The sequence below is a fragment of the Saccopteryx leptura genome, chromosome 4, assembly GCF_036850995.1.
Source record: "Saccopteryx leptura isolate mSacLep1 chromosome 4, mSacLep1_pri_phased_curated, whole genome shotgun sequence".
Classification (NCBI taxonomy): Eukaryota; Metazoa; Chordata; class Mammalia; order Chiroptera; family Emballonuridae; genus Saccopteryx; species Saccopteryx leptura.
In genome coordinates, this window is record NC_089506.1 from 151,126,845 (window position 1) to 151,139,558 (window position 12,714).

Below are 12,714 nucleotides of genomic sequence, written 5' to 3' on the forward strand. Positions count from 1 at the left end.
CTCTTTCAGCCAAAAAGCTTCCCGACCCCTGGGTTAGGTGCTGTTCTCATGGAGTTTATATTCTACCCTGGGGGTTAGGAGTAAGAGATAACATGCAACAGAAACTAAGATCTCAGAGAGTGATAACTCAATTAAGAAAGCACCTCGGGTGACAGGGTAACTTTAGGTGGGTGAAAAGGAAAGGCCTCTCTAAGAAGGTAAATTGCTCCAGGTGGACAAGAAGGTACCGGCCATAGGCTCCTGCAAATACAAAGACTGTGAAATGGAAAAAAGAGCTTGAAGAATCCTAAGAACAGGAAGAAGACAATAAACTTAGAACATCATGAATTGAAGGAAAATGTTTTGAGATGAGGCCTGAGAGTGAATAGGGAGTATAAGATGGCACCTATAACTCTCATTCTAAAAGTTCAATGTCCTTCAGTTTCATTTTCAAATAACTATTTTCAGATAACTAGGTTGTCAAAAATTCAAGGCACTTTTTTTTTTTTAAATCAGCATTTCAGATAAGTCCAAACAAGAGAGTCTCTTAGAGAAAACATCAGACACAATTTTCTTACCAGTTCAAGTCTCATAAATAATGTTCTGAAAATAAATGGGAAAGTGCTAAAAGAGATTAAAAACTTTCTGGTATCTTTCGTCCTTTTAAAGTAGATCAGTTATGTTCACTGTAGCTTGTGGTGTGTGGTAGTTTGGGGTAGAATGCTTTGCATACCATTCTTTAAAAATCTAAGGCTCTTATTAAGATAAGATTCTAGCTGTTTCTATTAAAAATTCATGACCTTATTCCAAGAGAACTGCTTTGACCTGTTACTTCTGGCTAAATTTGTGGGACTTCTTTTCTTCCACTCACTCCTGAACATAATATTTCAGGGAAATAGACTTAAATGGCTATTGACCTACTTGAAATATATCTAAAGTTGTTAAACAAAAATAACAATATGCAATTTTGATGAAAACACAAATTCACTTAAAAGTGAATATTCTTCAGATCAAACATAGTAAATTTTGAAGAATGTGCTGACCCTAGAGCACCATTTAGTGGATCGAAGGAAGCATTTCACAGCTGAAGAAAATTTAGTAAAATATAATGCAGTTAACATACTTAAACCCCAAACTTTCTAAAAAGCGGGAAAGAATGATTGACTTTTCCTGGTTTGATTCCAGGTAGACATTTACTGTTGTGTAAATCTCATGTAACCGTGGGTTCAACACAGACCTGGCCCCTCTTCTACCACTTCTGCCTCCTACCCCTCTGAGCAACTTTGGGACGGGACGGGAGCATCTCTGGGGCCAGGGCATGAAGAGAGTGCATTCTGGACTCCTGCCTCCCAGGCGGTGAGCTTGCTGGGAGAAGGCTCTGCCCTTGATGGGGAAGCTTATAGATTGCTCAGCTTTGTCTATGATGAATGGGTAAACTTAATTCAGGGGTGAAATATTAGGAATACCATTGTGACCACACATCTAAATGACATGTGTTATTGGTAATAAAGCTGCCTTTAAAAAAACCCACTTAGGAACTATTGGAGTCTCTATCTCTCAAGATATTTTCTTATAGGCACCCAGATTTCTCAGAGATGATTTGACAATTATATATGTCATTGTCAATATTTTCTTTCAGGAAAAATGATGCTTAATATATATTTTTTAAAAAATAGAAATAAATTCAACATCACATAAGTTATATAGACTTTTCATATATAACATAAGCAAACAGACTATATTTGAACTATAAAAGGTTCCTCATACATATATCTTATGTGAAAATGTGATGCTTAATAGAGAAATCCAATTTTTAAAATTTATACCTTTTACTTTTCACTAAAAACTTTAGTTATTTTTAAAATCCAGGATAACTGATCCAAAATATAAAGAAAATGTTTATACTTTTGTACAAAATAAATTACATGTTTAGATTCCTTGGCTGAAATTGTATTATTTCATTGGGTTGTCCTGGGGTATATGTGTATGTATGCCCATGGGTATGTACAATAATATGCACTGAGGCTAGATAGCAAGACAGTGCCAAAGTAACTGGCTGAAAAGCAAAAAATTCAATCATGACAATTTTATTTATATGTTTCACCTGATTAGATTAGTTTATTTGGCTTGGCATTTTTTATGCATTTATTAAATTGTAAACAAAGGCATAAGATTAGAATGACATTCAAGTCAATAGCTTCTAGTGCTTACAATATTGAACTATTATATACACAGTGAAAATATATATAATTCAAATTAAAATCAACTAATTTCATTTCTGAAAAAATTGTAGTACCTTACTACTGAAAACAGCATTTAGAAAGTATATTTCATATAATTTCAGATATGTGTGCCTATATACACCAATAAATATCCTATATATAAAGGATTATACAAATATATATATTTTCCCTCCAACCAGAGCCCCCAAATTCTCAGTCTTACCTGTTTTTGAGCAATACCCTGAAGGTCATCTTATCCAGTCCTAGATAATTTGGCAGCAAGTTTGACCAATTCCAGTTCCATTTTGTGATGGCTGACTGTTGATAAATGAGAGGACGCGATTGTTAGTTATTAATCAGAGTTAATATGATCAGTGAATTAAAGCCCCAGCTGTGATAGAATAACTAAGAAGGAGGGGTCCAGAGCAAGGACTCAGACAGATAACATCAATCATGTCCACAGAAGAAGGTTTTTATTCCAGTAAGAGAGCAATTAATTTATAAATCCATTTGGGGATGTAGTCATTATTTACAAAAATATAAATCAAGGTCTTGAGTCTTTATTCTTCCAAGTGCTAATGGCATTTGCCCAACAAGTTTCTTTGAGAGGGTAACTCTTCGAAAAGCAACACAAAGTAAGTGGAAACTTTTCCATATAGTTTATAGTCTTTTTAGCACCCAGAAGTTTGATCCAGGGAACAAACTTGGAAGTGCTACAACTCAAATTATAGGACACAGTTTAACAAGTGTGATTTTAATGTCATCATTTTGGTTAAGAATATCCTTTAAAAAGGAAATTATAATAAGAACCTATATATGTAATTAATGTAAGTGATTCTTTTCTAATTTAATAGATAATTTCACAACAGAGTAAGGGAAAGAATTACTGTGAAAGATAAGCCCATATTTCAGAACTGAATAAAACAGGCCATTTATTTAAATGAAGTGAGGATAATCTAACAGCTACAATGATTATTTATGGAATGGAGCAACCTAACGTACAACACAGGAAAGCAGCCAATAAACACAAAATTATACAATCTGTTTGGTTTTAAAGTATTAGAGATGCTTACACTCCTTAAACTAAATAGTTTTGGTAATAAGAGTCCAGCTTGATGTTTAAAATCCAACAAGAACTATGCCCTGTCACCTGCTGATGAATGGGACGCTACAATCCTGTCATAGAGCAGGAGAATTCTGCCCCGGCTTGTCAGCACTTGAAGGTCTTATTCTACTCCAGTATTGATGAATGTAGACTAGGGCTGTAACAGGCATGGTAAAAATATTATCTGCATCCTGAATTAGGCTATTGTTTTAATTCTTATTTTTGTCAGAGCTCTAGGTCAAGCAATCCTTCTCTTCTGCCCTGCTAGTTCAAACAGTCTGTCAAGAGGCTTCTTGGAAAAGCCACCAAGAGAATGAATAAAGCAAAAGCAACTTTAGATTTCAAATACTTTGGCATAAAGGTGATGCTTTTAAATATAACTACTGAAACATTCAGCTTAAACAATGCCATAATCTGACATTAAAAAATGTGTGGTGTTTATCACATTGACTTTATTCCAAACATCCTGACTTGACGATCATTAGCAGACTCATTTTAAATTCAGGAATGTGTTTAAGGTTATTAAAAAGAAAAAAAGCTAATTTACCTCATGCCACCTAAAATAGGAGCTCAATGTTTTACTTATAATTAATTTTAAACTATTTTATAATTTACCTGATAAATTATACAGCTTGATAAAGATTCCAAGGTGTTTTGTGAGTGGGGGAATTACAGGGTTGGGGACAGCAAGGGAGAGAGGGAGACTGTGACGAACTGCCTGGCTTTTCGTCCTTCTGTAGACACAGCCAAACAGATGTTCCCTCTGCCCATGGTCAGCTGACCTGGTCAAAAGCTAAATTTTACAGACCAAACATATGAATCAGTTTGACAAATAGGAAGAAGATAAAATAACTTTTCAAAGTCAATTTGTGCAGACCATGCTAATATATACAAGGCCTTTTGCTTCCTAGCAAAAAAGGCTTCTGAGTAAATATTCAAACATAAACCACTTTTTTTCTTACTAGTGTAAAGAAACCACACATTTACATTAAATTTACTATTATATACCTGGTCCAGCATGTTTTCGCTAAACGCCTTGTACACATGGAAAGGGTTAAAGGCAGAAGGCTGATCTTCTTCACTCCTCAAGGTTGTTTTTAAAGGTCGGATGGGTACTGGCTTTTCCTCTAAACCATTCATAGAAAACAGCTGTTCGTTTAAATACTCCTTCAAGGGGTAAAAAAAAAAATACAAGTCATTGTGGTGGGAAGCATATATTCTCTTTAAAACTAAACTGATCAATATCCAAATCTACTCTTTCAGCAGTTGCCAGATAACAGTGTATTACTGGCCTCAGGACAGAATACATTTTCAGAAGAAAGAGCTAATCAGCTTTGAAATAAAACCATCAAAAACAAGTTCACCTAATATATGGAACAGATTAGAAAGCCATTTAACAAATTCTCACATAAGAGATATATGCTTGATATATCACAATCTTTATAATAGCCATTGTCTTGTCATTCGTTCAAAACTTGTCTTGTCATTCGTTACCAAAACTTAACTCAGGTGCCTGATTATTCACACTATAAAATTGCTTAAGAGGACATGAACAGACACTTCTCCCAGGAAGAAATACAAATGACCAACAGATATATGAAAAGATGTTCATCTTCATTAGTTATTAGAGAAATGCAAATCAAAACTACAATGAGATACCACCTCACTCCTATTAGATTAGCTATTATCAACAAGACAGGTAATAACAAGTGTTGGAGAGGCTGTGAAGAAAAAAGGAACCCTCATCGACTGTTGAGAATGTAAAGTAGTACAACCACTATGGAAGAAAGTATGGTGGTTCCTCAAAAAATTAAAAATAGAACTACCATATGACCCAGCAATCCCTCTACTGGGTATATACCCCCATAACTCAAAAACACTGGTAGGTAAAGACACATGCAGCCCCATGTTCATGGCAGCATTGTTCACAGTGGCCAAGACATGGACACAACCAAAAAACCCTTCAATAGATGACTGGATAAAGAAGATATGGCACATATCAACTATGGAATACTACTCAGCCATAAGAAATAATGACATCGAATCATTTACACAACATGGATGGACCTTGATAGCATTATATTGAGTGAAATAAATATCAGAAAAAAATAAGAACTATATGATTCCATACATAGGTGGGACATAAAAATGCGACTCAGGGGCACGAACAAGAGTGTGGTGGTTACCAGGGGTGGGGAGAGGAATGGAGGGGGTGGGGGAGAGGAGGGGCACAAAGAAAACCAGATAGAAGGTGATGGAAGACTATGTGACTTTGGGTGATGGGTATGAACATAATCAAAGGTCAGAATAACCTGGAGATCTTTTCTCTGAAACTATGTACCCTGATTGATTAATGAAACTATGTACCCTGATTAATTAATGTTACCCCATTAAAATTTTTAAAAAAGATTGCTTATTCATTTACTAAGTGTAGTAGCTACCTAGTCCATGCTCAGCAGAGTGCTGAGTACTCTGATAGTTCACTGTAAGCAGCCTTACTCTATGTAGAATTAATTATAATGCAAGCCTCTTAATTCTATTTCTGTGCTGTGGCCTGAAAAATATCAAGGTACAAAAAAGGTGCAAAATATGTCATTCTAATTCCCCCAATTGCCAGTACCCCTGAGCAAAACAGTGAATCTACTGTATTATTCCTCATTTTTTATCCATAAGCAAATAAAGTGAACAATCCTAATCTATTTCTTAGGACTCTTTTTGAAAAACAACAAATAAAAATGACTAAAGGTTTCCTAGAAACTATCAAATGTTTACTATTAATAAGCAAGTCATGAAATAAATAAATATCCTAATTTTTAGTATGTAACAATAAAATTTTTTCTTTAAGATTAGGTTTAAGACTAGGTTCAAAAGTTTAGGGCTGAAAAGGATTTTAGAAGTTTTCTAGAAAGCCCTTCAGCCTAATCAGCCTCACCTGAGAGCTTGTTAGAAAAGGAGAGTCTTAGCCTGGCAGGTTGGCTCAGCAGTAGAGCATCATCCAGCATCCAGGTGTGAGGAAGTCCCAGGTTTGATTTCTGGTCAGGGCACACAGGAAAAGCAACCATCTGCTTCTCCACCCCTCCCTCCCCCTTTCTCTTTTTTTTTTTTCTCTCTCCCTCTCTCTCTTCTCTTCCCACAGCCATGGCTGGAATGGTTTGAGCAAGTTGGCGCCGGGCACTGAGGATGACACCATGGACTCGCCTCAGGCGCTGAAATAGCTCAGTTGCTGAGCCACAGAGCTGCATGTCCCAGATGGGCAGAGCATCGCCTGGTGGATCAGAGCTTGCTGGCTGGATCCTGGTAGGGGTGCATGTGGGAGTCTGTCTCTCTGACTCTCCGCCTCTCAATTAAAAAAAAAAAAAAGGGAGAGTCTCAGGTCCCACAAAATCAGAAACTGACTGTTAAGATTTTCCAGGAGAGCCTGACCAGGCAGTGGCGCAGTGGATAGAGCGTCGGACTGGGATGCGAAGGACCCAGGTTCAAGACCCTGAGATCGCCAGCTTGAGTGCGGGCTCATCTGGTTTGAGCAAAAGCTCACCAGCTTGGACCCAAGGTCTCTGGCTTGAGCAAGGGGTTACTTGGTCTGCTGAAGGCCCGCGGTCAAGGCACATATGAGAAAGGAATCAATTAACAACTAGGTTTCACAATGCACAATGAAAAACTAATAATTGATGCTTCTCATCTCTCCATTCCTGTCTGTCTGTCCCTGTCTAACCCTCTCTCTCACTCTGTCTCTGTAAAAAAAAAAAGCATTAAAAAAAAAAAAGATTTCCCAGGAGATTGGTTGGCACATGAAAGTCTAAGAAACTCTAGCTCATGTCACACTCAATGGTTGGCTCTGAAAAGTCAAGATACAAGCCTGAGGTCACTCAGAGATGAGCGATGGAGTCGGGGGAAAAAACCATGTCTCTGGTCTCAGTTCACTGCGCTAGTCCTCCTGTTCATCTGTAACTTCATAGAGACTCCCCACTGTATTCATTGAGAAATGCAAATTTCAGATTCCCCAAACCCTAAAACTCTAAAAAAAATGCTACTTAAGTTAACAATGATAGTCATTTCTTAAAATTGCCCATTGTGGGTCATATATGCATCCCTATGTTCACTAGCATATTTATAATAGCCAAGATCCGGAAGGAGCCCAAGAGTCTATCAGTAGATGAGTGAATAAAAGAGCTGTAGTACGTTTACACATTGGAATACAATTCAGCTATAAAAAAGAAGAAAATCATACCCTTTGAGACAGCATGGATAGATGTGGAAAGCATTACGCTAAGTGAAATAAGCCAGTTAGAGAAAGATAAGTATCATATAATTTAACTTATATGTGGAATCTAATGATCAAAATGAATTAATAAGCAAAATAGGACAGACTCATAGCGAGTGGTCTGACAGCTGCAGTGGGGGTGCTGGGTGAGTGGAGGGATTGAGCAAGAAAAGACAAGACTCAGCAGCGTGGTGTTTGCAGGTGGGAGGGGATAAGAGGAGGGGCATGGGGATGTGGGGATGGACACAGGTTTGAGTTGGGGTGGTAAACACACAGTGCAGTATACAGATATGTTGCAGAATTTTGCATTTGAAACTTGTATAATTTTGTTAACTACTGTCACCCCAATGAACTCAATAAAAAAATCAATTCTATACTATATGATAGACACAGATTCTTACTAAAATTATTAGCTAATGATATAACTATTAGAAAATAAATTCATGTCTAGATTTATATTTCTGAACAGAAACAAGTTTTTCTCAATTATGTTTTCTGAAAGTAAAATTTTAAAAGAAATACAAAATCCTCCTTTCATTAAAAAAATTGTTTTGTTTTGGATAATAATCTTTCTCACTGATTTCCTCATACATGACTATATTTTGATGCAGCCATCAAAAGAGCCACATCTGGCTTGCAAGCCATAGGTTCCCGACCCCTGACTTAGACATTGATCCCATCTGATAGACATTGCCATCACAATAAGTACACTGAATTATAATGAAAGAAATATCATAACTTTCAACTTATGTAATCAAAATGAGGCGGTGTCCCAGTAAAGAATTTTATATATATTAGATCTTAAAGTGTACCTGTTCAGAACAACTGCATCAGTTCCACGAGTTCCATGAGGAACAACAGTCTTTGAATCTTTGTCGATTTTACTTACTATTGATTACTCATCTTTTTTGTGTTACGGACCTTTTAAAAGGAAAACTAGTCTATCAGTTTGCCAATCTACACCAAACATTGCTGACCTCAGAACTACTGCAACACCATTTCATTAAGGATCTGAGTGAATTGTACTGCAACATCTGTTCCACAGTAATCACCAGTTATTTTGGCCAGTTTGGGTGGCCAGGAGGACATGCTAATAAAGACCATGACTTAGAAATGGAGGTCTTTCAGTTAGCCAAGGCCAGGAGTTAGAGTTCCCAAGTTTCCCAAATAGAAACCTCAAACAAGCTGTAAAGGATCATTAGCAAGAGTGAGTAGTTTGTATTAGTTAGTAAAAATTCCATACTGATCTCTAGTCCCTTAGTGGCAGGACCATTTTTCATAGCTATAAATTCCTTAGTTCCTTCCAAGTGATCAATGAATACACTCTTATATCACTGTTTATTGACTGCTTGATTAGCTATTGGAAAGGCAGGAAACAAGATTTAGTTGAAGTAACTTTCAGATTATAATAGCAGGAAAAATACTTATGTAACTCAGTTACAAAATGCTGTGATAGAATTTTATTCACTCCTTGGAAACTTACGGTTTTTAAGGCCTACCTCATTGAGATAAACACTACAGTTTCACATTATTCATGTTATACAATTTTTACTATTCCCCAAAATACATTCATATGTTTGCAAATATAAACATAATCCTATTCACATTAGATGTCACATTCTAATTCAGATACACATGATCAAATTTAAAATCTGATTAAATGAGCTAACTTGTACTGTTTTAAGTAAATAACTGAACTATACCGCTCTTCACATTTTTGTTAACATAACCTGAAACATGAAAGGTCAGAGGCTTAAACCAGCTGAGAGGTAAACAAGGATGACATTGGTTCTCACCAGTGTCTGTGCATTAATGAATTTTCTTGGGTTAAGCTTGTTGCTCCTGAATATGGCTCAATATTCTTTTGCAGTTTTCTCATTATGTAAAAAATCTCCACCTCACCAACACAAGTATGATGTCTACAGAAGTTAAATCTCTCCAGAAAATTCTTCACTTCACAAACACAAGATTTTAACATCAACGTTACAGTCACAAACACACAATTCCTAAACTATGCCTCTTAGATTCAGAACTGAACTGAGTTTATGAGCCATGTTACTGTTTAAACCATATAAATAAAATGTACATTGTTTCAGTGAAGCTTCTGCTGTACAATTGCAGAACAGCCGGGGCTGAATAGATTCTATTAATAATGCAATATTGAGTTTGGTATTGACTTTAAGAAGTATTAGCACCTCCTTGAATAACCCTTAGCTGCCAGCAGACGCTGCCTCAGGCCAGTACACACCTAATTGCTTGGTAAAAAGGCGTTTTCCCTACCTCATTGAGCCGCATGATGTGATAAATTTGCCTCAGGTACTCGCTACCACCTGGTTTGTGGCAGATATCCAGGACCATCATGTTTATTTTCTGCTCAGTGAGTTCAAGAGCAGTGTCTCCTTCTAACGCTGTGCTTTCCTCTATTGTCATAAATGCACTATATAAAAAGAAAGCATAAACATATCAGTGATAAAGAATTGTAAAGATGAAAAATAATCAGAGATTGTGTGTGGAGAGCCAGCGCAAGTTTCATATTCAAAGCACTCATAGACTCTGCTCAAATAGGTAAGACTTCCCAAACCTGCTGCTCATAGAAAGACAGCCTTAGAACTAAGCACCTGAAAGCATTTTTAAAAAATCGAATCATTTCTTTTAAAATATTTCTTTATAGCATTTATATTCCTATTATAAAATATTTTCCCATTACTGCAATTGTTGAAATTGCCATAATCATGAGATGAAAACAAAACAATTCTTCTTAAGAACATGTAAGAAATAATTTGTATTTTCTCTTTGAGAATAAAAAATATCTTTGAAGCCAGAAATAGCTTTGGTATTCTGTCCTTCGTAGGTTCTTCTTTATACCTGTCTTAGAACATATTAAAGACTAATTAAAGTGTCAAAGGGGAAGCCTATTATGCTAAATATAGGCAGTGTGCTTACCACTGGGTACTTTAAATTGGCCTTTTGACTCTTGTTGCTTTTTAAGAATATATCCCCCCTCTCCTGTTTCTTCTCGGTAACCCATACTTAGTAAAAGTCAGTACCCTGATTATTCTTCCAGGAAAAGGGTCTATTATCACTGCCCCAGGAATGTGCAAGTTATAGTTGGGAAGTATTTCTTTTATTATAAGAACTCACATGCTTCTTATTGACATTAAACATTATTTACATACTAATAATGAATGGCGTAATTTTCAGAAGTTCCCAAACTAAAAGTGCAAAATAAATCATGGTATTCAACTTCATATTATTACACACTAATTTTCTCATTGCAATTGCTATTTGAATCATTTTAGGCTTTGAGATCTAAATATTCTTTTCTTATTTTAAATTGAAGGCAGGGAAGGCAGAGACAGACTCACGCATGCGCCCTGACTGAGATCCACCGGGCAACCCCACAAGGGGGGAATTTTCTGCCCATGTGGGGCATTGCTCTGTTGTTCAGCAACCGAGTTCTTAGCACCTGAGGTGGAGGCCATGGAGCCATCCTCAGTGCCCAGGGCCAACTTGCCCCAATTGAGCCATGGCTGCAGGAGGGAAGGGAGAGAGAGAGAGAGAGAGAGAGAGAGAGAAAGAGAGAGAGAGAGAGAGAGAGAGAGAGAGAGCAGTGAGGGGGGAGGGGTGCTATGTGCCCTGACAGGGAATCAAACCCAGGACATCCACATGTCAGGCCAATGCTCTACCACTGAGCAAACTGGTCAGGGCTAAAAAGTCTTAAGAAAATGCAGGTATTGGAAAAACAGCTGTGTTAGGCTTGCTCGCTGGTTTACCAGCTGCAAGCACTTTGCTTGATTAGTGCATGAGCACGTGGCAGCACCACATGTGCATAGGCTATATGTAAGGCTATGGGTGCTTGCCTTCATGGCGGGTAGGGAGGGCAGATTGAAATGGCAAATTGTGATTGCCTGCCTGCCACTGTGAGGATCCTGAGGAGAGGTTTTCCCTGCCTGTTTGCTCATTCACTATTGCGAGAATCTATTAACCCTTAGTAGTGAGTATTTTTCATGCTCGCTGACCCCCGTGAGTTGTTTTTCAAAAAATAAAATTAGTTCCTGTTAGTTTTATTAACTTAAAATCATGTTTGTTTGATAACCAATTTATGAAAACCAGAAGAACATACATTTGCCTTTTTTTAATATTGCCTTGTACATTTTTTAATTAATTAAATTTTTTTTTTTTTGTTACAGACAGGAAGAGAGAGAGAGAGAGAGAGATGAGAAGCATCAATTCCTCATTGCGGCATCTTAGCTGCTCATCAATTGCCTTCCATACGTGCCTTAGCCGGGGGACTACAGCAGACCAAGTGACCCCTTGTCCAAGCCAGTGACCTTGGACCCAAGCTGCTGAGCTTTGCTCAAACCAGATGAGCCCACGCTCAAGCTGGTGACCTTTGGGTCTCGAACCTGGGTCCTCCACTGCACCATCACTTGGTCAGGCTCCTTACACATTTTTAAAATAAAAACTTTTGTACGATGGTACTCTGGATGGTCAGGAGACATGAAGACGTACATGAACGTTCATATTACTCAAAGGGTTAAACGGTAATGGCCCAGTGCTTTTTGGCTCTACAGTTCCTCTACAGCAGGGGTCCCCAAACTACGGCCCGCGGGCCACATGCGGACCCCTGAGGCCATTTATCCACCCCCCCCCCCCACCCCCCCACCCCCGCACACCCGGGGCACCTCTTTCATTGGTGGTCAGTGAGAGGAGCATAGTTCCTATTGAAATACTGGTCAGTTTGTTGATTTATATTTACTTGTTCTCTATTTTAAATATTGTATTCGTTCCCATTTTGTTTTTTTACTTTAAAATAAGGTATGTGTAGTGTGCATAGGGATTTGTTCATAGTTTTTTTATAGTCCGGCCCTCCAACGGTCTGAGGGACAGTGAACTGGCCCCCTGTGTAAAAAGTTTGGGGACCCCTGCTCTACAGTCTACCCGAATCCAATGTGGCCCTGCCTGGCCTCGGCCACTGGCATACAGCAGGGTCTTGCACTATTGCCCAGACTAAACGAAATTTACTGTGGTATAATCAGCTATATATTCAGTTCATTACTGAGATTTTGCCATGATTATAAAATTAGTTCTGCTAAGAGTCAGTGCCTCTGACCTGAAGAGTGAACCAAATGATACCCAGCTGCTGG

General features: G+C 37.8%; 1 protein-coding gene across 1 annotated transcript in view; it reads right to left on the reverse strand.

Annotated features, from left to right (window-relative positions):
• The window catches only part of KIAA0825 (KIAA0825 ortholog), a 525,573-nt gene that overhangs the window by 256,334 nt on the left and 256,525 nt on the right, over nt 1-12,714 (reverse strand). Inside the window, exons 18-20 of the mRNA XM_066381842.1 lie at nt 9,848-10,004; nt 4,315-4,473; nt 2,425-2,519 (exon numbers count right to left, since the gene is read on the reverse strand). Of these exons, the coding sequence (XP_066237939.1) occupies nt 2,425-2,519; nt 4,315-4,473; nt 9,848-10,004 (411 nt within the window). The remainder of the gene's footprint in view (nt 1-2,424; nt 2,520-4,314; nt 4,474-9,847; nt 10,005-12,714) is intronic.